This window comes from Bacillus rossius, chromosome 17, assembly GCF_032445375.1.
Source record: "Bacillus rossius redtenbacheri isolate Brsri chromosome 17, Brsri_v3, whole genome shotgun sequence".
In the NCBI taxonomy this organism is placed as follows: domain Eukaryota; kingdom Metazoa; phylum Arthropoda; class Insecta; order Phasmatodea; family Bacillidae; genus Bacillus; species Bacillus rossius.
Window position 1 is genome coordinate 35605596 of NC_086344.1, and position 22696 is coordinate 35628291.

A 22696-nucleotide genomic window follows, 5' to 3' on the forward strand; every position below is an offset into this window, starting at 1 on the left:
AGAATTGGAATATTTTGAAGTTTAAAGTTATTTAATTTTTAAAAAATTAATTTGCCATGAAATGCAACTATGTGGCACAGCTGGTAATTGTCCAGTTTTGACGAGTTGTGAGATGTTAACATAATAAGCACAGCCAGTTGTTTTATCCCTAAATACTATGTATTAGCCGTGGTCGATTCTGAATTATTTTGGTTGGGGAGGGGGGAAGGGATAATCCACCACCACCCCCGTAAGAGCCTAACCTTGCAAAAAAATAATGGAATACTGTTTATTGATACCAACAGTGATATATTTATCAATGGATATATTGTAAAAATGTTTCATATCATTAATTAGATGATTACCTGTGCATTTTTCAAGGAATTTATCAACATTAAGTTGGCAATGCTGCTCTGCCCTAGTGTACTAGCACAGGTTTACAGGTATAATAGGAAGTGCGTTATCGCCAAGTGGCACACTTAAATAAAAACAGGCTTTTTAATTCAAATAAATATTTATTTATTTTTGCACCCATCACACAAGCTGCAAAACAAATTTTCCTTACTTTTAACAATAACCCGTAAAAGACATGTCACAGGTTCAAATAAGTATCGTCAAACATATTGCTTTGAGGCAGGACAACCAAAACTGTGCATTTGAACAGTGGTTATTAACATTAATTAGCAAAGCTCGTTTGTTAATATTGGTTGCTGAGTAAGCAGGTAAAATGACCGATTATCATGAGTATTTACAAACCTTAGGTCCTTAGCTGTCAACACTAGTCAAGGTTCTAATATTTACACACTATGAATAGTAAACGTGTTTAGCGATACATACTACATATGTTTAATTTGTTTTGATATTTTAATGATTAAAGTGAGTTATGATGTAATGACATTTCTCTGGAATTTTCAATACTAATTAACTCTTTAACAACTTTATAGCACCCAAATGTAAATAATGCAAACATACTATTTTCATAGATTTTTATTTGAACAAGCAACAGACAGTAGTGTCAACAGTATTTTTCTGAAATACTTAAAATACCCTAGATACACATGTATTTACATTTATACTAGTTATGTGCACAAACTGTAATAAATTAGATAATTTATTTTAACAACCTTCAACTCCAAAATATATTACATTTAATACAGTTTTTCATCAATGAAACACATTTACTAATAAATAACTAAATAAGGAACAATTTTATCTGAGAACACAACTAGTTTTCTATTCCCAAAATTTACGAGTACAAACTTTCAGAACAAAATGATACATACTAAAATATTAACCCATTCTGAATACTTTGATATAGGGATTAAAACATGCTGTAGTTCTGAATTATTAACTGACATACAAAAAAATCTGCATGACACTCAAACTGTAGGATATATTTTTAAGAAGAAACAAAAACAAAATACAATGAAATTTCTTTTTGCTGAGGCAGCAATGTAGTATTTGTACTTATCAGCAATATCGGAATCGGGTAAACATAAATATCAAATTGGCACTACTCTGAAGTAATTATTACCAACTACATCGAGGACGAAACCAATGTCTACACGCAGATTTAAACATGCCCACACAGAGTGTGTCTTGCTTCAGACGGCGAAGGCAGACTTCAACTTATCGCGAATTCCTGTCAGCAGCATGGACGGTTCTTCCAAGAAGTTACCCACGGTTTCTAAAAACTCAGCCGCTTCATGTTCGGCGATTGCTCTCCTATCGTACGACAACGTGATGGTCATTCTAGTAACCGGCCTCCCGGCAGCACCTGCGAACAAACATGTTAATGAAATGCAGAGTTATTAATTATATGGACCAGTATTCAATATCAATCACAAAATTATAAGATTTAAAAGCATGTGTATAATTATTTGTATGTAGCCTTTTCACTCATTTTTTTCATAATGCACCTAAAGGAGTGTAAATTCAAAAAATTCCTTGACTACCTCGGAAATTCCTAGACTTTCCCTTGTTGCTAAAAAAAATTGGTTGCCTGTAAAGTTGGTTTACGGACGATAGTTTAACGTGACAACGTCATAACAAAACTTTGATGAAATGATTGATCCAGAAGAAAAGGAAATATCATATTCGGCCTGAGACTGAGCCGTAATAGGTTTTTGCAACCAAACCATTTAGGCATAAAAAATATATTCTTTGAGGAAGAAATTTTTTTAAAATTTTTCTATATTTTGTATGATAAAATCTACCCCTGCATTCTTTTATGAATAAAATTGAATCATTTTTATTGAATTATCACTATTTTGTATGGATACAAAGGAGTGAAATGAAATGTACAATTTAATAAATAAAATTACTTTTATTTGCATTCAATAATTTAAATATATTTATTACTTTTGAAATGTTGCGTGCACCGTATTTATTTTTACAAGTACAAAAAAAAATTTCACAGCTGCTGGGATTCGAACCGACAACCTTTGGATTGGAAGTTAGCTTTGCTAACCCCACGGCCACAAGGCCATACTTTTGAAAGTAATATTTTTAGTTCTTAATACATATTAATAAAAATTTTTTTCACGGTAGGGGAATAATATTATTTTGTTTTTATAACATGATTTTATAACAAATATGCATCCCAAATACACCAAACGTATTTATAATGTGTTACAATATTTTTTAAAACATTGTGCAAAAGATCCCGGGTGTAATTTGAATTATTATGTGTAACTGTAAAACACCGTTGTTGGTTCACAAGTCAAAACGTATTTGAATATTCAACATTACTTTTAAATAACCGTACCGATTGTGCTGAAAATCGGTGGACGATCGTTAAATTACATAATATTAATACAGTAGAACCCTATTATAACGAATCTGAAGGGAGTAGTTTATATGTTCACTATAGAGGGGAAACTTTATAACTGGGAAAACTTTTATATTGACAATACATACTCAAAAGCAAAATCTTAACTACACATTGGCCTAAGCCAAGAAAAGAACGAATGAAAATACTCAAAGCAACAGTTTTATGAGCAAATACAGATATTTTTAATGCACTACACATGTACAAACTTTCTATTAATGGTTCTTCGACATCGGCGTATTTTCCATTTTTCAGCTTGAGAAAGAAGATTGTTCAGCTTGTTTAATATTGTACTTAATGTGGATGTTGCAATTCCCAGTTCCTTTGCTATTAACACGTGCGGGACAGTGGGGTTGGAGTTTATCTTTTCAATAATGTCCAGTTTATCTCGCACAGATAATGCCTTATGTTTTTTACTGCGTTTTTCACCCATTTTTATGTACATATTTCTTATTGAAGCACATTTGCAGCTTAATAACACGAAATTCTTTTTACCGTCAAAAGTAAATAAACTAAAAGTAACGAGTTTGGCGCATCAAAGATCATTACGTATCATTTAGTATTGCAGTTGCTAAAGCTGGAACAAAATTTTCTCACTTTCTATGGAAAAATTTAGTCCACAGAGTTCTATCTAGTGGTAGTCTTACGAACCTTACTCGATCAAAATGTCTAAAACGTGAACGATAAAAATGAGACGTAAAAATATTGAATTTGCTGCTATAATGTACATACGTATTTGTGTGGCGGTATTTTATGTTTAATTTTGATAACATATTAAATGTACACGCGTTCGCCCATTCTTCAACTATGAAGGGAAAACTACTTTTTTATTTTCACCAAACTGATCACCATCTTTGGCTACACGTAGCCTACCGAGGCCACTCGAATACGACTTGTTTATAATATGAACAGTGGACAATCGAGTAGCGTATTGCGGAGAAAAACTTCAATGTGATCCAGAATAGACGTTTTGTGAAAAAAACTTTTAATTAAATGAAAATATTTGAGATAAATGTGCATTATGTCGACAAAATTTGTTCGTGGTACACGGGAAAACGTATCAACATTGACAAAAGTTGTACGCTATATCCAATAAATTAATACATAACCTCACATCATTTTGCCGGGACCGAGACGGAAATTCACAATAAACGGGAATTCATTATAGGCGGGTTCACTATAAACGGGTTCTACTGTAATTCAAACGACGAAAATATGATTGAAAAGTCAAATCGATGGTTGTTTCAATCGAGTGGAAGAAAGATGCCACGCATGCGTACAATGAGCAAACAGGACACATCCGTAGTGGGACATCCGTAGTGGGACACTTTTTCGTGCGTGCAGCCGGCGTTCATCGATTTATTAGAAGTTGTCATGTCAAAATCCCCTTACTTTTCCAGGTTTAAACTATTTTTTCCCCCCCTCGTGCTGGCAAACCTGCGTGTGCAACCGAGTCGAAAAGACAAAAGGGTAAGCCGCTTTAACTGCGTAGAGAAGAGAAAATTCCTGCGGCCCTCGCCAAACGCTCGGCGGAACTAAAACGGGAGGACGAACGGTGCGATCGGACCCCAGCGCACCTAGGACTGCACGCCCGCCTCCCACGGCGAGGATGCCGGTCTGAGGGGGGTTGATGATGGCGCTGAACTCCTTCACCCCGAACATGCCGAGGTTGGAGATCCTGCGGCAGAGACAAAAAAACAAAACAAATTATAAACCCGTGCGCACGAAGTCCACGCGAGTCAGAAAGCGAAACTTCTAGCTTATTATGTATGGACAGAGATAAATCATTAACACTTTTTCATTGAACAAGAGATGATAACTGACAAATAGTAAGGATGCGGGTGTGACCTCACACTGAAAATAATAATAACAATAAGAAGAAGAAGAAGAAGAGTAGATAAATACTGGCAGCATTACGAGAATTCCGTAGCATCACTGCTGCGTCATTCCTACCTCTCCCCTGCCGCCACCCCTTCCGGCCGCTACAACTAGCACACGGCATGCTCCGCTACGTACCTGTCTTCCCATTCGACCGCTAGCGCACGCGTTAGCGTGGCGTCTGCGCTCTGCTCAACTCAACACAAAAAATTGGCAGACTTGACTCATCTCTACAAATTATCATGAAGGAATATATACTAAAATTCCACGTGAAGTATTACGAAAAAAATTTTTTTTTTTTGTAAAGCATAACAATTAAAGTTAAATGCTCTTCGCTGCTGTGGAAATGTTGAACAAAAACTTTCAAATATTAACATTATGCAATTAACTGAACAAATATATATAAAAAAAATTGATCAAACATGTAAAAAAAAAATGTTTAGCATATTGCACACGTGACAAAATTTGTTGTGAATTATAACAATTATACGCAATGCACATACAACTAGCATCCTTGAGGAGAACTAGTGCAATAAGTTAAGGTTGGTTGTAAGGGGCAGCGGAGAGAGAAGGACAAGTCTCGACTTAATGCACATACAACTAGCATCCTTGAGGAGAACTAGTGCAATAAAGCCAAAGTTGGGTGTAAGGGGGGAGGGGAGCGAAGGACAGGCCTTGACTTAATGCACATACAACTTGCATCCTTGAGGAGAACTAGTGCAATAGAGCCAAGGACGGGTGTAAGGGGGGAGGGGAGGGGGAAGGACAGGCCTCGACTGGTGGACGCTCACGTGAAGCTGCCGCCCTGGAACTCGTGCAGCTGCAGCTTCCCTTCCCGCGCTCTGGTCGCCAGGTCCCTGACCGCCGCCGATATCTCGGCGAGGCTCTTCCTCGCCGCGTCCTTCACGATGGGGGTGATGAGCCCCGCGTCCGTTGCCACCGCCACGCAAACGTCCACGTCGCTGAGGATCTTCACCTGCGCGTGACAGCGTAACCCCCCCTAGCCGCGTGTGCCACTTGCGTCCACGCTAGGGATGTGCGGATCCTTGATTCTCAGTTCGGTTCGAATCCGATTCGGATTCCTGGCAATATTTGAGATATGAATCTGTTTCCAAATACCGTATTTGCTCGCGTAAAGGCCTCGCCCGCTGTTTTGTAAACAGTTTTGAGAAAAAATTTAAAAACGTGTTTTTCTGGGTTTATCTGAGGGCAGGGCAGCTTGGCATGCATCAAACAGATTGCCATGTATTATGAGCGGCGGGAGGTGATTTCGTAAGCGGCAGTGATACAGAGACTGGTATTATAGTTTGTCCGCTCTCAGTAGGACTGTCGTGAGGCGTGCCAGACGTAAGCAGTCAGTCGTAAAATTTGGAAAAAAAAAGGGGGCCTTTACGCGAGTAAATACGGTACTAAGCACAGAATAATTAAAAATAACTGATTAATTTAAAAATTAAGTATGTTCTATTTTTACTAACTGTAACTACTGGCAATTATTTATTACACTGAGATTGAAATGTTTATGATTATGCAAACTTAATTAATAATAAACGCTTTAAAATATGAAAAGCAAAACATATTCGATTCTCCGACTCAATTGTAATAAACTGCACGCCACAGGGAAATCTCAGTATTATAAACGTTTCAGCAAACGAAACCATTTTTTCTCCAATAAATAGCCAAGACTTTTTTTTCTTGTAGGTATGTCATAGTTTTTAGTTTATACTGTTTATAGTTTGCCATACGACGAAATTCGTAATTATAGTTTAAGCTCCCGAAATTTCGAAATTCTTTTAATGTCACTGTGTTAATTATTTAATTTACATATCTTTCTTTGATACATCATATTATAAATACTTAAGTAATAGTAGCCTAATTTTATTTTCCACTGCAAGTATTTTAGAGCCGTATTAAATTAATTTATAACTTTTGTGAATATTCGTAATACTGTTCAAATCCAAGTACGTACAACGATTCCGGGTTCGGGTAATTGTGGATTCTAACCGTACCCAAAAATATCGGGTACTCGCACATCCCTAGTCTACGCATCATATTTCCTCAGGTTCTTTTCCAGTTACATACATAAATAAACATTTTCTAATAGTATTTTTTTTTTGTAATCAAAGGATTATTTAAAAATATAAATTAAACTTGAGCAAATACGGAGTAGTTCTGTACGTCCCAGACAGAGACCTGTGCCAATTACCACATTTTTGGATTTGTTGAATAACTTTCATAATGAATCAATCAGCGTGTAGTAAATGCAACTCTAGATGCATTTAGTTATCATGTGACAGACACAACCTATAAATTTACACAAGCACAGGATCACTTAACATCTTGATAACTGGGTAAAAGAGTTAGAATTCAAAAATTACATTTAAAATTCAAATTTTTTTTTTTTTATCAATATCAATAAACTCATTCGGAATAGTGGGAGTCCACCGCGTACAAAACTTTCTACAGTTTACAAGAAAGTTACTACTGGCTGTAAAAATGTATCACTTCAAAAAAAAAAAAAAAAAACATGCAAGATTAGGTTCTACATACATCATACTTTAGCATCTGGTCTACAAACGCGTGTATAATTTCAATCCCTTCAAAAAGTGTTTTTATGGTTAAACACAAATAAAAATAGTGCAGGGATGTAAGACTCATCTGGAACTTTCTTCCTGTTAGTTATACCTTCTGCAGACCACAGACAGCAGGCTTAGTAAAATTTTTTTTACACTAAAAACTCATAAATAAGCATTCAAAGAGTTACCGTAATTTACCCGCAGAAGGGTCGCCCCTTAGTAAGGGTCGCGCCCTTAATTTTGGCACAAAAAAAAAATTGGTTGTCTGTAAAGTCGGTTTACGGACGATAGTTTAACGTGACGTCATAACAAAACATTGATGAAATGATTGCATACTTTTATGAATAAAATTGAATTATTTTTATTGAATTATCACCATTTTGTATGGATACAATGAAGGAGTGAAATAGAAATCTACAATTTAATTGATAAATTCACTTTTATTTGCACTCATTAATTCAAATATGTTTATTACTTCAACGAAGAGATTATTTAAACTATAACTTTTATACGTGTTTTGCTACTTAACTCCTTCCAATCTGTGTTATTCTGTTAAGGATAGGACGATGATAGGAAAAGTAGGAAACGAATGGGAATGTTTAAAGTTTAATGTGCCTTGAAAAAGTCAAATCGATGGTTGTTCCAATCGAGTGGAAGAGAGATAGATGTGACGCAAGCGTACAATGAGCGTAACGGGACAATGTGCATAACTGGACACTTTTTCGTGCGTGCAGCCGGCGTTCATCTATTTATTAGACGGTTGTCACGCCAAAATCTAAAATTTTTCACCCGTGCCCGTTACAATGCACACTGAGGATGAAACTCGCCTGGTCGCCGGCGACGTGGGAGTTGAGGGCGGGGCACTGCCGCAGTGCCATCCCCACCGCCTTCACCACGAAGTCGTTGACCGACACGGACACGCCCTCCTCCTTCAGCCGCTTCCTCGCGGCCAGCACCGCGTCCACGGAGCAGTCGGCGTAGCCGTACGCGTGAGGGATGGTCCTCTGGATAAGGCACGGCCGCAGAACATTCGCTTGACACTATCCACCCAAAAGCTAGATGAGCAATATTTTCTGTTAAAGGTACAGACACAGATTTTTCACACTACCGTGTTTACTAAAATGTTAGATGCAGGGGTGTAGCCAGGAAAGGGGGGGGGGGTAGGTTTAGTGGTTCAAACCCCCCCCCCCCCCCCCCCCCCAGCACCAAATCTTTTATTAATTTCTTATTCATCACTCAAACAAATTTCATATTAAAATTAAGAAAAATTTTACCATTACAATATTTAAATTTAAGTACCGAAAACTGCTAAAATAGCAATATTTTACACCTTAAAATCCCCGGACCCCCGCTTTAATACTGTGGGAGGGGGGGGGGGGTTTCCCTTCTTAACACCCCCCATACACAAATCCTGGCTACGCCACTGGTTAGATGAGTATATTTTCTGAGAACTTATAGAGCCACATAACATTCACACTACTTTAAGTCTCAAAACGCTAGATGACAATGTTTTCCAAAAAAGGTGCAGCTTCATAATATCCACATTACCATACTGACCCTAAATGCTAGACGAGGATATTTGAATTGGTTTACGGCATAGCTAAGGGAATTTTGATGAAGTAATTTTTTTGGTTTGTGACAACCCTAACCATTGAAACTCTCATTCATATTTGAAGGTGTATTGAAATTGAAACAATTAGAAAATAACTTTTGGCAATTTTACTATTTACATCTGACCCAGTCAAAAAATACTAAAAATTTAAGCTAAACATAACTGCAAACAATTTTTACACAAATCCACCTCTCAGCAGAAGGGGCGTAAAAGCAAATGCATATTAATGCGCTGATCCCGTGTCCACTTCACTACTTAACGGTTACAACAGTGATACTTGAATGTAGGCCTGTAGGATACTAGATTTTTGATGCGAAGCAAATATCAAATAAAATGTTTTAAGTCTAATTGAATTGTGAATATTGTTCTCGGCGAAATTGTAGTACACTTATTTTATAAAATATAGAATTGAAGGGAAAAAAATCGTTAATGTTTGCAATGTTCGAACCGATTAGTGATAAACCAAATTGACACTGTATATAACATCATTCAATAAAATTATAAAATAATCCTGCATAATATTAATATTGAGCATTCTAAAAGCAAACGGAGCACCTTCTTTTGATTTTTTTAATTAACCGACTTTATTCAACCAAAACATATAAAACAAAAAATTTATATATTTCCGTGAGCAAATCTTAAGCTGCTTATGTTTTAACTTTGCAACAAATGCGAAGCTTCACATCAAAAGCTTTGCATCACAACTGAAGCTTCACATCAGAAGCTTTGCATCACAACTGAAACTTCACATCAGAAGCTTTGCATCACAACCGAAGCTTCACATCAGAAGCTTTGCATCACAACCGAAGCTTCACATCAGAAGCTTTGCAACAAATGCGAAGCTTCACATCAGAAGCTTTGCATCACAACTGAAACTTCACATCAGAAGCTTTGCATCACAACCGAAGCTTCACATCAGAAGCTTTGCATCACAACCGAAGCTTCACATCAGAAGCTTTGCATCACAACCGAAGCTTCACATCAGAAGCTTTGCATCACAACCAAAGCTTCACATCAGAAGCTTCGCATCACAACCAAAGCTCCGAACAAAACGAATGGCAAATTTCCTGGCGGAAGTCAAACCAAATGTTAAAAAAGAGCTTCGATTGATTTGCTTGGTGGAAGCTTCGCACGGGCCTGCTTGAATGCCGCCACCTCGACAGCGCGGGCTTAACCTTGGACTCGGTCAGCCTCTTGGCTATCGTCTTCCTCATGCTGGACATCTCAATGTCCACGTAGTTGGCCCCTGGCCGCTGGACAGCTGGGGTTGCCTTGGGAGGCCCAGGCTGGTCCGCAGATTTCGCTCCTTGAGTCGGAGGTGGTACTGCACACATAAAACGCAGCGTCCATGATTACTAGACACGATTTTACTGTTTTATTTTTAGGCTGCCTTTCAAACAGTATTTCACAAATTAAAAAAAAACAATGCTATGATGTGATATCCAAGTTACGTGTTTTTCAGTATATAAAATGTTTAAGGTGAGTATCATTCTTAAGTCTTGAAAAAAAGAAGAATCTTCAATTTACATTTATAAAAAAAGGTTTCAATAAGTATAAAAAAAATTACAAAGCATAAAACTTTCTTTCGTCACGTGACGAATAGAAGACGCAAGCCCTCTAGCAAAACAAAATGAATCTTCAAACCCACACCCCAACGTGCCTAATCAAAATTTCCATGCTCTTCACTAATGGCAATAAGAAGGAGGAGGAGGAAAGGAGGAAAAAAAAAAAGATGATTTTGTAGAAGCTTGCACCCCGGGCGCCCATTGGGGGGGGGAGACGCAAAAAACTGGCAGAGCAATTTTTTTTCTATAGATACTTACTTGAATATTGTACTGTTAAAACTCAAAACAAAAAAAAAAAAAAGGCAGAACAGCTAAATTATTTGTATTGCAAGATACATACAAATTTGTGTAGGTATATCATCAAATATTAAAAAAAAAAAAAAAAAAAAAAAAACCTTGTATTTTTTTTACTTTTTTTTTTAAACGTGTGATGTATTAAAAATAAAATTACTGCAAATCTAATTCGCTAACCATCTAAGTTGAATAAAAATATATTTGGAATAGTGATATGGGATGTTGCCATGAACAGGTTTTTAGCTTGGTCGGTTATGAAATAGAGGGGTCTCGCCCCGGTCGACGCCCCCTGGCCCCTCACCTTGCCGGGCGGGCCTCGGCGTCAGAGCGTTCGCAGCCACGTGTCTCAGGACGTCCTCCTTCAGGAGCCGTCCCTTTCGGCCCGTCGCGGCCACCCGGCCCGCCTCCAGCCCGTACTGCTCCAGCAGGAGGTGGACGGCTGGACCGTAGCTCCTGGAAACAACCACCACCATCCCCTGTGGAGCGACACCAATACCCGTCGGGCCGACCCGAGTTCCCTCGGGCCGCTGTCGAATACCACAGTGAGATAGACGTCTTTGAGGGGATAACAACACCCCCCCCCCCCCCCAACCGGACGCTGGACCCGCGTTCCGATCCCCGTCGGGCCGACCCCCGAGTTCCCTCGGGCCACTGTCGAATACCACAGTGAGAGAGAGACGTCTCTGATGGGATAACAAACCCCCCCCCCCCCTCCAGGCGCTGGACCTGCATTCCAATCCCCGTCGGGCCGCTGTCGAATACCAGAGTGGGAGAGACGTCTGTGAGGGGATAACAAGAAAACCCCCCCCCTCCGTACGCTGGACCCGCATTCCGATTCCCGTAGGGGCCGACCCGAGTTCCCTCAGGCCGCTGTCGAATACCACAGTGAGAGAGACATGTCTTTGAGGGGATAACACCTCGGGAAGCCTACAACTCAACATAGTTTCGGTTCCCTACCGCGTTCGTGCAACTTCGGATTATTCTCTCAAAAATTCGAAATTAAAAAAAAATCGCGAAGTGTTGGGTCAGGTTAGGTCAGTCACAACATGCTTGTTTTCATCAGAAACTTCTGATTTAGCGGCTAAAGTCGCGTTAATGCCAAAAAGGCAAAACTTCGGAAATCTTCGGAAATTCTTGCAGGGAACCGAAACTACACGAGTTTTAGGCTTCCCTAACACCTCGCCATTTTGACTTTTCAAATATTTTGATACCGCTTGCAGTAGAGCTACTGTGCTATTTTTTTTTTTTTTTTTTTTTTTTGGTTGTCGTTAATGTAAAATCCTGTGTTGCTTATTAAAGATGACAAGATCAAACATTAATTTTTCCAATCCATTTCGTTCATACATTTTGGTACAAAATTCATGCTAAATAAATCACTTCCAATGAAATTACTAGTAAATTTTGCTGATTGATTTCTTTTATTTAGTTTCATTTTGGTGCTAAATTGTGTATTAACTTCCATTTTGGTGTTTCATATGGTACTGTCATGCTTTGCAGAGTTAATTTAGTCTTATTCATAGTATAAATTGTCCCTAAATATCATGCAAACGTGATGAGCCGAGATAAAATTTAACTGTTTTATTTTCAGGCCAATTTAAATTTTAAAACAGAAGATTTCATGTTATTATTTTTATTTTTTATGAAATCTGTTTATTTAAAAAAAAACATATTACTGAACAAATATGATACTTAAATGCTGCAACAAATAAAATTAATCTGATAAGTATTTCTGTGTTTGAAAAAAAGTTCTAAGGTCGCAATGTAAAATGAGTAATTAATAACAGTTGCAAGATTAAAAATACTAGTTAAATTTTACCAATCTTTTTTTTTTATTATATTAAATTGTGGTACAAAACATCATGCTAAATAATTTACTTTAACTGAATTTAATATTTAAAAAAAATTTTAGTTATTTATCCTTGGTGTTTAGTTTCGACTGAAAATGCTGAATATTTTCGTAACTTTAATTGAATTACGGTGTTACATGGCGTATTGACGTGATTTTGGGTGTTATTTTGGTTTTTTATCGCAATTCACCCCACGATCTCGTCCCTGGCAACGAGGTACCGTCGTGACCCTTGCGGGTGACCCGGGATCAGGGCCGGCACACTCACGCGTGGGTCCCGGGAGCGTGGGCGGGCGGCTCCTGCCGCTGCCGGTCGGGGGCCGGGGCAGGGTCCGGGACGGCCGCTTCTCCTCCGGGACTCGCCACGGACCGCCAGTCCTCCCCCTCCGCCACCAGGAGCGCTATCGCCTGCCCCACCGGCACGGGCGGAGAGTTCTCCGCCACCTGGGGCAGCAAGAACCCTGCACGCTCGCTCAACCGGCGTCCGGCCTCGCTGGCCCGTGTCCCGAGGACCCAGGGTGGGGCAAAGGATCTCGCTGGACATGCTGGCTGAACATGTGGGAGAACGGGGTAGGCGCCAGCAATGCTGATAACGTCTAAGGGCTCTGGACGCAGCCAACTGTCTGGTTAGCTGAGTGTGGACGGAGGGTGAAGATGGTGTCTATGCTGGGATGGGTAGCCTCAGCCTCTGGTCATAGCTAGATCTCTAACCCCTCTCCTGTTATGAGTATACGACGTATACCGTATCCACGCCCGTGGGGGCCCCAGGCCACAGGGCCTAACGGCCAAGAGGGCTGGGTTAACAAATAAAAGGGGGAGCAATCCCGAGCAATCCCCTTTGACATTCGTGAACATGATGGCTAATGAAAGCAAATCAGTGTCATTTGTTTGTAAAAATTATTATTTAGGTGGCGGGTAAAGCATTATAACATGCTGAGAGCCAAAATAAATAATGTAATAAAAAAAACTGGTTCAAATCTTGAATTAATTGGGAACAATTTTCTGGTTATTTACGGGAAAATTTCTCTGAGTTACACTTTCAGACATAAACTGTCAAATTTTGTACCATTTTTTTTTATACAGACTGAACCAAATAAAACATACATTGGATCTATCTCTACTACCTAATGGCTCACTTAATATTTTGAGTTGAGTAGGACCCATGCTAACCTATATCAACTGATTGGATCAAAAGACTGTTTAAACAGAACTTGCCAATCTAGAAAAAAATAATTATTGTATAACATACATCAAACTTTCCATGGGAAACCTATTTTGGTAATGGAAAAAAGGAAAAATTTCCAGAAAACTATGTGGTTATAATTTTCCCATTCAAATTTCTAGTGACTTAACACTTGAACAAAAAATTTCGGAACCACCCGCAGTGATGTACTGATGTGATCGTTTAAGCATCAGTATCGGGTGATGTTCCCAATTTTTCGGGATTTCCGACATAACTGTTTCCAACCGATACCAATGTTAAAAAAAGTATAATAATTTTATCCATTCATGTGACACACATATTTTCTATTTACCTGTTTACAGTTCCACGCATAGTTTGGTCTACTTTGATTATTTACAAAAAGTATTGAATCGGTTTTTGTTTTGGTAGTTAGATCTGTTGATGAGAAATATCAGTAATTGGATCTACATCTGTTTCTTTTATCCATATGGCTCTTCGCTACTCACCAAGATCTTTGCCAGGATTCCTTCCTCGTCCGTTTCCAGGGTCATGACGGCCTTGTCCGTCTGGATGTCGCAGAGGGCGTCGCCCGCCGTGATCGCGTCCCCTTCCTTCTTCAACCACTTCACGATCGTGCCTTCGGACATGGTCGGCGACAGAGAGGGCATCTTCAGCTCCTGTCCCGGGACTGCGGGGCACACGTTAAACCAGACACCTCCGATTAGACAGGCCCGCGCGACGCCACGCAGTCAGCCTGAGCTCACGGCGATCGGACGCGTCGGTCCGTTTCTCCCCTCCGTCCGCCACCCGCACGTACCCCCCGAGCCAAATGGGAAAGCCCAAAAAAAAATTCAGTCCCCCCCAACACTGCTGTCATCATCATGGTGTTGTCCACAATAACCTATTTAGGTTCGTCTGTTTGACCTCAGCTGATGTGGGATTATGTCTCCATTTTTATTTCTTATTTTGCATTTAATGATTTTTTCCACCCCCATGACCAGGGACAGGAAAAATTTGCGGGTTCAATGACCTCTCGGATGAACTCTATAGTTCTCACGTACACTCGGTCAAATGTCACCCTCTCATTGGCTGCTGTCTTGTGAAGGTGTCCCAATGTAGCGGCCTGTGCTTCGGTTGAGTGTTTCTCACTGGCCCAGAGTCATCCGGGTGAGTTGTGAGCCAATATCAGAGGCAGCACTGGGATGTAACTATTTGAATTTTTAGGCTGTCGTGAAATGAATCCGCGAATTTTTCCGGTCTCTATCCATGACGCCATTGCAGTTTTGCAATGTTTGTGTCCATGGAACACAGTCGGTGCTAATAGTCACAGAAGACACATTTTGAAGATGCACAACTTTACATGAAGAATAAAGTGGAAATAATTTGAATCCTGTCTGGTTGTAGGCAGTGCTGGACTCCTCCTCACCTGTTTTCTCGACTGTGGGGCTTCCCGCCGGGGAAGGGGCAGCCGCGGCAGGCTCCTGGGGACCGGGCGACCCTGAGGGCATCTCCACCGACCTCCAGTCCTCCCCCTCCCCCACCAGGAGCGCGATCACCTGGCCGACGGGCACGTCCTTGGTGTTCTCTGGCACCTGCCGCCACACAGCACGCTCCACGCTCCAGCTATCGCTCCAAGCTGGCCTCATCCTCCATCACAGTTCTCATTTCCACAGCATTACAGTCAAACCTCAGTAACACCTTTGAATGTATATACTGTATAGAAGTCGCGAGTGGATAGGATTTACTCTACTTTTTCAGAAGCGTATGATGAGCAGCTCGGGAACTTCACCGCTGCAGTGCGCTGCCGTAACGCCCTGTTATAGTCTTAGTTTGTTATTTACATGTTAGAGCGCAGCACTGTCGCCCGCTGTCATTCCCCCCCCCCCCCCCCTTATCATTCACTGCAGCTCAAGGTCGTTCAACATGAGGGGGAAGGGGTGTTTGAAGAGTTCGACACTCTTGTCCGCTAGGGACCACCACAAGTGGATGCCCTAGAGATGGTGGCGATTGCGGCGGTGAATTAACCAACTACCTCAAAACCGTGTTAGAAATTTTAACCTGGGCTGGCGACTTCTATACAGTATATATATTCAAAGGTAACACACACCTGAAGGGACCATGGTTTTGTCACTCTGCAAATAACGAGGTTCGTATTAAACCATATTGTTACAAAATTTAATTACAATTTTTATATAGTTTATTAATAAAACACAAATACAATTAATTATTTTCTTGTTAAGAGATGCATAACACAACCTAATAAAAAAAATAATTGCTGAAAGAAAACTTGCAAGTAATTTTATATGGCAATATTGAATATTTCTTTTCCAAGAATTGTAAACTACAAATTTAGAATGACTACATATTTGGCTTTAATATATATATATATATATATATATATACACTAGGGTCTCGATAATCCGAGCTCCGATAATCCGAGTTCCCAATAATCCGAGTCAGTTTCGGGGGTTATGAGAAAGAAAAAAATATGAATTTTGCAAACACACATACACGTAGGGACGGCCAGGGCTACGTTGAGGAGGAAGGCCTGATGGGGTGAGTTGGGTAAGTGACTGTACATAGCAGGTAGCCGCCCACCCCTGCAGAAGTCGCAAGCATCTATTTTTAGAACATTGGGGGAAACCCCTTTTCTCCGTCGGCCTAGATCCTCCGCCCCCTCGTCACTTCCCCGCGTTCCCTCCAGAGGGCAATTTTTAGTTCCCATAAGTTCTTCGCCGTGAGCACATCTATGTAGTTACGTCCCAGTTCTATTACGAACCAGTATGAGTAAAAGAAAACATACTGAAATATCATTAAGTGATAAATTAGAAGCGCTGACGCGGGTTGATAAAGGTGAGCCACTAAAAACAATTGCGCGTGATTTAGGAGTGAGTGCTGTTACTGTGGGTGACTGGAGGCGCAACAGACAGAAATTGGAGTTATGGCAAACTCAAAAAAATCTTTATCAGGCTACAACATCCAGATCTCGTATGAAAACAAGTGAGTACGAAAAAACAAGTGAAGCTTTGTTTTCATGGTTTTTAGCACAGCGGCAAAAAGGTGTCCCTCTTTCTGGGCCTATATTACAAGAAAAAGCGCAGTATTTTCGTAATAAATTACAAGAAGGTGAAAGCAATTTTAATGCCAGTAAAGGATGGCTGGATAAATGGAAAAAAAGATACGGTGTGCGGCAATTGCATATCACAGGAGAAAAGCTTTCAGCTGATGCTGCTGGTGCTGAAAACTATGTTCAAAAATTTCAAAGCATGATCGAAGAAGGGGGCTACACACATGATCAATTATATAACTGTGACGAGACTGGGTTAAATTTTAAAATGCTACCTGACAAGAGTCTAGCATCCAAAGACGAGATTTCCGCTCCTGGGCATAAAAAGAGCAAGGAACGAATTACTGTTATGCCATGTTCCAATGCCTCTGGGACACATAAGCTTCGTCCCTTGGTGATAGGAAAATCAAAAAAACCTAGAGCTTTTAAAAATGTAAATATGAACGCACTACCCGTCGCATACAAAAATCAAAAGAACTCGTGGATGAATACGACCATTTTTAAAAATTGGTTCTTCGAGGAAATTGTTCCTTCAGTAGAAACTTTTTTAAAAGAACGACAATTACCGAGAAAAGCACTGTTGGTTATTGACAACGCTCCATCCCATCCAAACGTAGAAGAGCTTTCAAGTGATGAAATTAAAACTGTTTTCCTGCCCCCAAATGTGACTAGCCTCATTCAACCTATGGACCAAGGCGTCATTGCGACAATAAAGAAAAAGTACAGACGCATGCTTCTGACATATATTTTGCAAGAAGAAGAAATTTCATTAGTAGATATGCTAAAAACAGTTAATATAAAAGACGTTATCTATTGGTTAGTTGATGCGTGGTCAGAAATTAAACAGGAAACTATACAGAAATCCTGGTCAAAACTTATAAAACCGAGAGTTTCACAAAGTGAAGAAGAAGAAACAGTTGAAGATGACTGTGATAATATGACTCTATTGAATTTAATGGTGGCAATCCCTGGCTGCGAAATGGAATCCAGTGCTGAAGAGGTTAAGAAGTGGTTAGACAGTGATGAAATTGAAGAATTGACAGATGAGAAAATTATTGAAATGGTCAACAACCGGGATGAGGACACCGAAAAAGACGAACAAGGGGAAGAAGAAACCAACAAAAAAATTAGCCATGCAGATGGGTTTCTACGTTTAGAAAAGGCACTCGAATACGTGGAGCAGCAAGATGACGTCACGCCAAATGACGTAATGTTTTTTAAGAAGTGGAGCACACGAGCAGCTGAGAAGCGAGGAGCATTAAAAAAACAAAAAACAATAATATATTATTTTAAAAAATAATAATTATGTATATATTTCTAATCTGCCTTTCAATATGTTTGTATTTTATTTTTATTAAAACATCGACATATGTATTAGAAATTGATTTTGCGTGTTTTTATTCGTATTTCCAATAATCCGAGGTTCTGATAATCCGAGTTGGCCCCGGTCCCATCCAGCTCGGATTATCGAGGTTCTAGTGTATATATATATATATATATATATATATATATATATATATATATATATATATATATATATTTTTTTTTTTTTTTTTACTGTACTACTATGTAAGGCTTAGGACGGATGGATAAAGCAAAGGTTTATAAATTACCTTCCAAAAGACATTACCATCAGTTATTGGAAGAATTAAAATTTTACAAACTTTTCCTAACCTACAAAGAACCAAAGCAATAGCATTAGTATTATTTAAGTTAAAAAAACAAACATATATATGTGTTAAGAGGGGTATATAAATAAATTAATGGATATAGATGTATGCATAGATATAGAGGGATAGAGATATATATATATATAAGAGGAGATATGGAGAGAGAGAGAATGAGATAGAGGGAGATGTCGAGATGCAGAGATGGTCTGAACGGAACCCTGCACACAGGGGCGCAACAACTAAATTTCCAAGGAGGGGGGGGGGGGGTCAATATACCTTTTTTATAAAGAATCATCGATCCCCCCTATTGAAGGGGGGGGGGGGTCCGCCCGGGAAAATTTGTATTTCAAGGTGGAAAAATGTTGCTATTCAAGCAGTTTTATCATCTAAAAATTGGATTACACAAGCACTTTCTTTGCCCCTCGTTTGCCTCCCACTTGAAGGTTTCAGAGGGTGGGAAGGGGGGGGGGGGGGCAAAATACCCTTTGCCCCCCTCTCCCCCCCTGTTGTTGCGCCCCTGCCTGCGCGAGTCGGCGACTCCCGCGCGCGACCGGGCCCCAGCCGCGTACCAGGATCTTGGCGAGGATGCCTTCCTCATCCGTCTCGAGGGCGATGACTGCTTTGTCAGTCTGTATGTCGCACAGCACGTCGCCGGCGGACACCGCGTCGCCCTCCTTCTTCAGCCACTTGACGATGGTCCCTTCCGACATGGTGGGCGACAGGGAGGGCATTCGCAGCTCCTGGCCGGCCACTGGGGGCATGGGCGTCACAAGGATATATTTTTTGGGGGGGACTTCAATTGTTTTAGTTGTTGAGGAATATCCATCCCCTGGAGAGAAAAAAAAAAAACCCGGGGAATCCGGGGGGTCCTCCCCCCCGGGAAAAATTTGGGGTTTTTAAGGATCAAAAAAGGTGGTTTTTTGGGCATTTTTTTCTTTCCTAAAATTTTCTAATTATATTTGATTGCAATATTCAATTTATTTTTTACTAAAAATATTTTCAGAGAACAACATTTTTAAAAAACACAGTTAACATATCTGCTGGTGCTATATCCACACAAAATCATTAATTTAAACATCAGGAGAAACTACGAAACTAAATATATTATTGGAGGGGACGAAATTGAAGACTTTTATTATATGGAGGGACGTGTCCCCCCCCCCCCCCCCCCCCCGGTTGCGACGCCCATGGCTGGGGGGGGGGGGGGGGGGGGGACACCATCGCCCGTCTCGCGTCCGTGACACTCACAACACCGGCGTTACTTAACGTTTTCAAATGTAAATTTAAAAAAAATATTTGTTGTCTGTAAAAACGGTTTACGGACGATAGTTTAACGTGACGTCATAACAAAACACTGATGAAATGTTTTCATACTTTTATGAATAAAATTAAATAATTTTTATTGAATTATCACTATTTTGTATGGATACAAAGGAGTGAAATGAAATTTCCACTCATTAATTCAAATATGTTTATTACTTTAACGAAGAGATTATTTTAACCATAACTTTTATACATGTTTGCTATTTATCGTCTTCTCAATCTGTGTTATTCTGTTAAGGATAGGACGATGGTAGGAAAAGTAGGAAAAGAATGGGAGTGTTTCAAGTTTAATGTTACTCGGAAAGGTCAAATCGTTGGTGGTTCCAATCGAGTGGAAGAGAGATATATGTGGCGCAAGCGTACGATGAGCGTAACGTGACACAGTGTAACGGGACACAGCCTAACGGGACACAGCCTAACAGGACAATGTGCGCAACCGGACACTTTTTTGTGCGTCCAGCCGGCATTCATTGATTTATTAGACGTTGTCACGTCAAAATTATAATCCTGAAATTAGTATTTTCTGCGTTCAAGTATCATGCTATGTACATTTATACATACCTACACAAATATTAATGAAATTTTAAGGAACCCTTTAAGGTTCCCAAATGCCATGTTGATTTTTTCTTATAAGTGTAACATCTTATCTCTCTGTATACTGCATTTGATAGGCGTTCTTTCGTGATCGCGACAGAAGTTGCATGGAACAGGAATGTGTAACCACAGTGCTGCAATCTGTGGTGGTTGACACGAACCAAAGGAAAACTTTATGGTATTAACTGCTTAGTAAATTTTATCAAGATCGGCAGTATTTAAGTAAAATTCCTTGTCTAAAATCAGGTCCAGAGCCGCTGTTCAGCATTTGTTCAAGACTTTTTCATTTTTATCGGAGCCGTTGCATTATATAGTTTAACATTTCGCTCTGCAAAAGGGATTCAATGGTCAACATAACTGGTCTGGCAACGAATTGTAACAGTGGGTGCAGAAACTATGTGGGTTTTGCCTCAATAACTGTAATTGAGAACACAATTTACACATATTTAACATGCTCAGTATAATAAGAGTTTTTGTGTGTTTCTTTAGTTTCCATATATTATTTTGTATATTTCTTTCTTTGGTACACTAAATATCAAAGACAAGGGCACTTAGTAACAAAGAAAACTAATTATAATGTGATCACCAAGTAAAATGGCATTGCAATACTCTAGGTGGTTTAGCAGAAATGATCATTTTAATGGTTAGGTTGTGTACAACAATTCTTTGCGCTTATCGGTTTACGGTTGGTATAAAATTATTGTAAATATTAAATGAACATGTAAATATAGTGATGTAAATTTGTGTTGTGATTTAATAGTCGAGACAGTTTTTCACGAACAAGATACCTGATCCTGTTGTTACGCCCTATTGTTTGGGCCCATTCTACAAAGACACGGAAACAGACGTATCACGTAAACGGAGACAGATCACACAGAACGGAGTATCTACAATGGCACGCAAGCGGATGAGGATCCATAACAATTAGCTTGGCAATGATGAGCTCTTCCCATTACATTACTCCGTACGACAAATATAAGCTGAGTATTTGGCCATGGTGTAGTCATGTTTAATTTTTAATTAGTTAAATAGTTTCAAGTAAAATATATATAGTGTTCTATCATTACTTTAGGGTTTATTTTTTATTATGTAAGTCCAGGCAGAGTTTTGTTCTTAAGTCTGAAAAAAAAATTTCAATTAAATCAGTTTTTCATAACCTTGAAAATTTAATCTCCTTGGTTGCCATTTAAGATTCCGTTTATTGTGTAAGTGACATGCGGATAATGAAACGTTATTATTTTGCTGGTCTATATCTGTTTTTATGTTTCCGTGTAATGGGGTTTGCTTGATATAAGCTACAACTTGTTCCTGAGGTTCTACAGAAATCCTCGGAAACAAGACATAGCTGTGGCCAATTACAAAAAGGCAGGGATAGTTTTAATGTCTGTACCTTACAAATGGGGCCAGGAATTTCCAACCCAAAGGGTTTTAAATTTCATGTGAACATTCTTCGATATTATTTTAATTATATTTGTTTGTAAGTAGCTCAAAACAATATTGACTCACCACAGAGTATCGGTGAATTGTGGACGCATACCCTCTGTTTAAATTTAAAATTAAAAGTTTGTAAAAGAGAGGTCCTTGCGTATAATCGAACATAATCCTGTAACCTAACCCTAATAGCAGCAGCCATGTTTACTACATAGACCGCTATATTCTTTGTACAATAGTTAGCAGCACTGTTAACAAATTTCAACAGCTATATGTTCTATGGCTGAGAGCGATATCTCAGCTGCGGATGCTTAGGCCCTAGAGCACAACCTCCGACATTTTTGTTAGTGAATATATTTATATAATTATGTGTCAAGTGCTAATTTAATCCATAATATTCGTGTTCTTCAAGCTAAGTTAATTCTTTAAAATTTGCCTTTTGTGATCCAGCAATTCTATTTTATGATGTCAACTAAGCACTGAAATATAAACTTTAAAATTTTATTTTTAGGTTAGAACTGTCACTAAAACGAACTTTACCTTTCTTACAATACCTAATGTTACCGAATCAAACAAAAATAACAAATTTTAAAGAATTTTACTCTGACCGCCAGTGCATAGGCTGTTATGCCACATCGAAGCCTCAGCGATGCTAGTTCAATTGATGTAGGGAAGTGCACAGTGCCGAACACTGTACAGGAGTAAGTCAGTGCAATTACCGACAGGAAGCCGATCATGTGTCCAGGCTGCATGGGCATCCCCACCACGAAGTAATCACATACACGGGAGCTTCCACGTTGTTCGATCTAGCAACAGCTGTCACCCACAAGTCGTGTCGAGTCGCCTAGCAT

General features: G+C 39.4%; 1 protein-coding gene across 2 annotated transcripts; it reads right to left on the reverse strand.

Moving 5' to 3' along the window:
- Positions 1-474: 474 nt before the first annotated feature.
- Positions 475-22052, reverse strand: LOC134540534 (pyruvate dehydrogenase protein X component-like). Of its 2 annotated transcripts, XM_063383339.1 has the most exons (11): positions 21921-22052; positions 19067-19248; positions 15187-15352; positions 14267-14448; positions 12846-13021; positions 11033-11184; positions 10048-10196; positions 8088-8264; positions 5479-5663; positions 4387-4487; positions 475-1756 (listed from the first exon to the last, which is right to left on the reverse strand). In XM_063383339.1, the coding sequence occupies exons 1-11, from the start codon at positions 22045-22047 to the stop codon at positions 1584-1586; spliced, it is 1770 nt and encodes a 589-aa protein (XP_063239409.1). In that variant the 5' UTR covers positions 22048-22052; the 3' UTR covers positions 475-1583. The 2 variants fall into 2 exon arrangements, with proteins under 2 accessions (XP_063239409.1, XP_063239410.1); XM_063383340.1 differs by lacking the exon at positions 19067-19248 and having other exon boundaries at positions 481-1756.
- Positions 22053-22696: the final 644 nt, after the last annotated feature.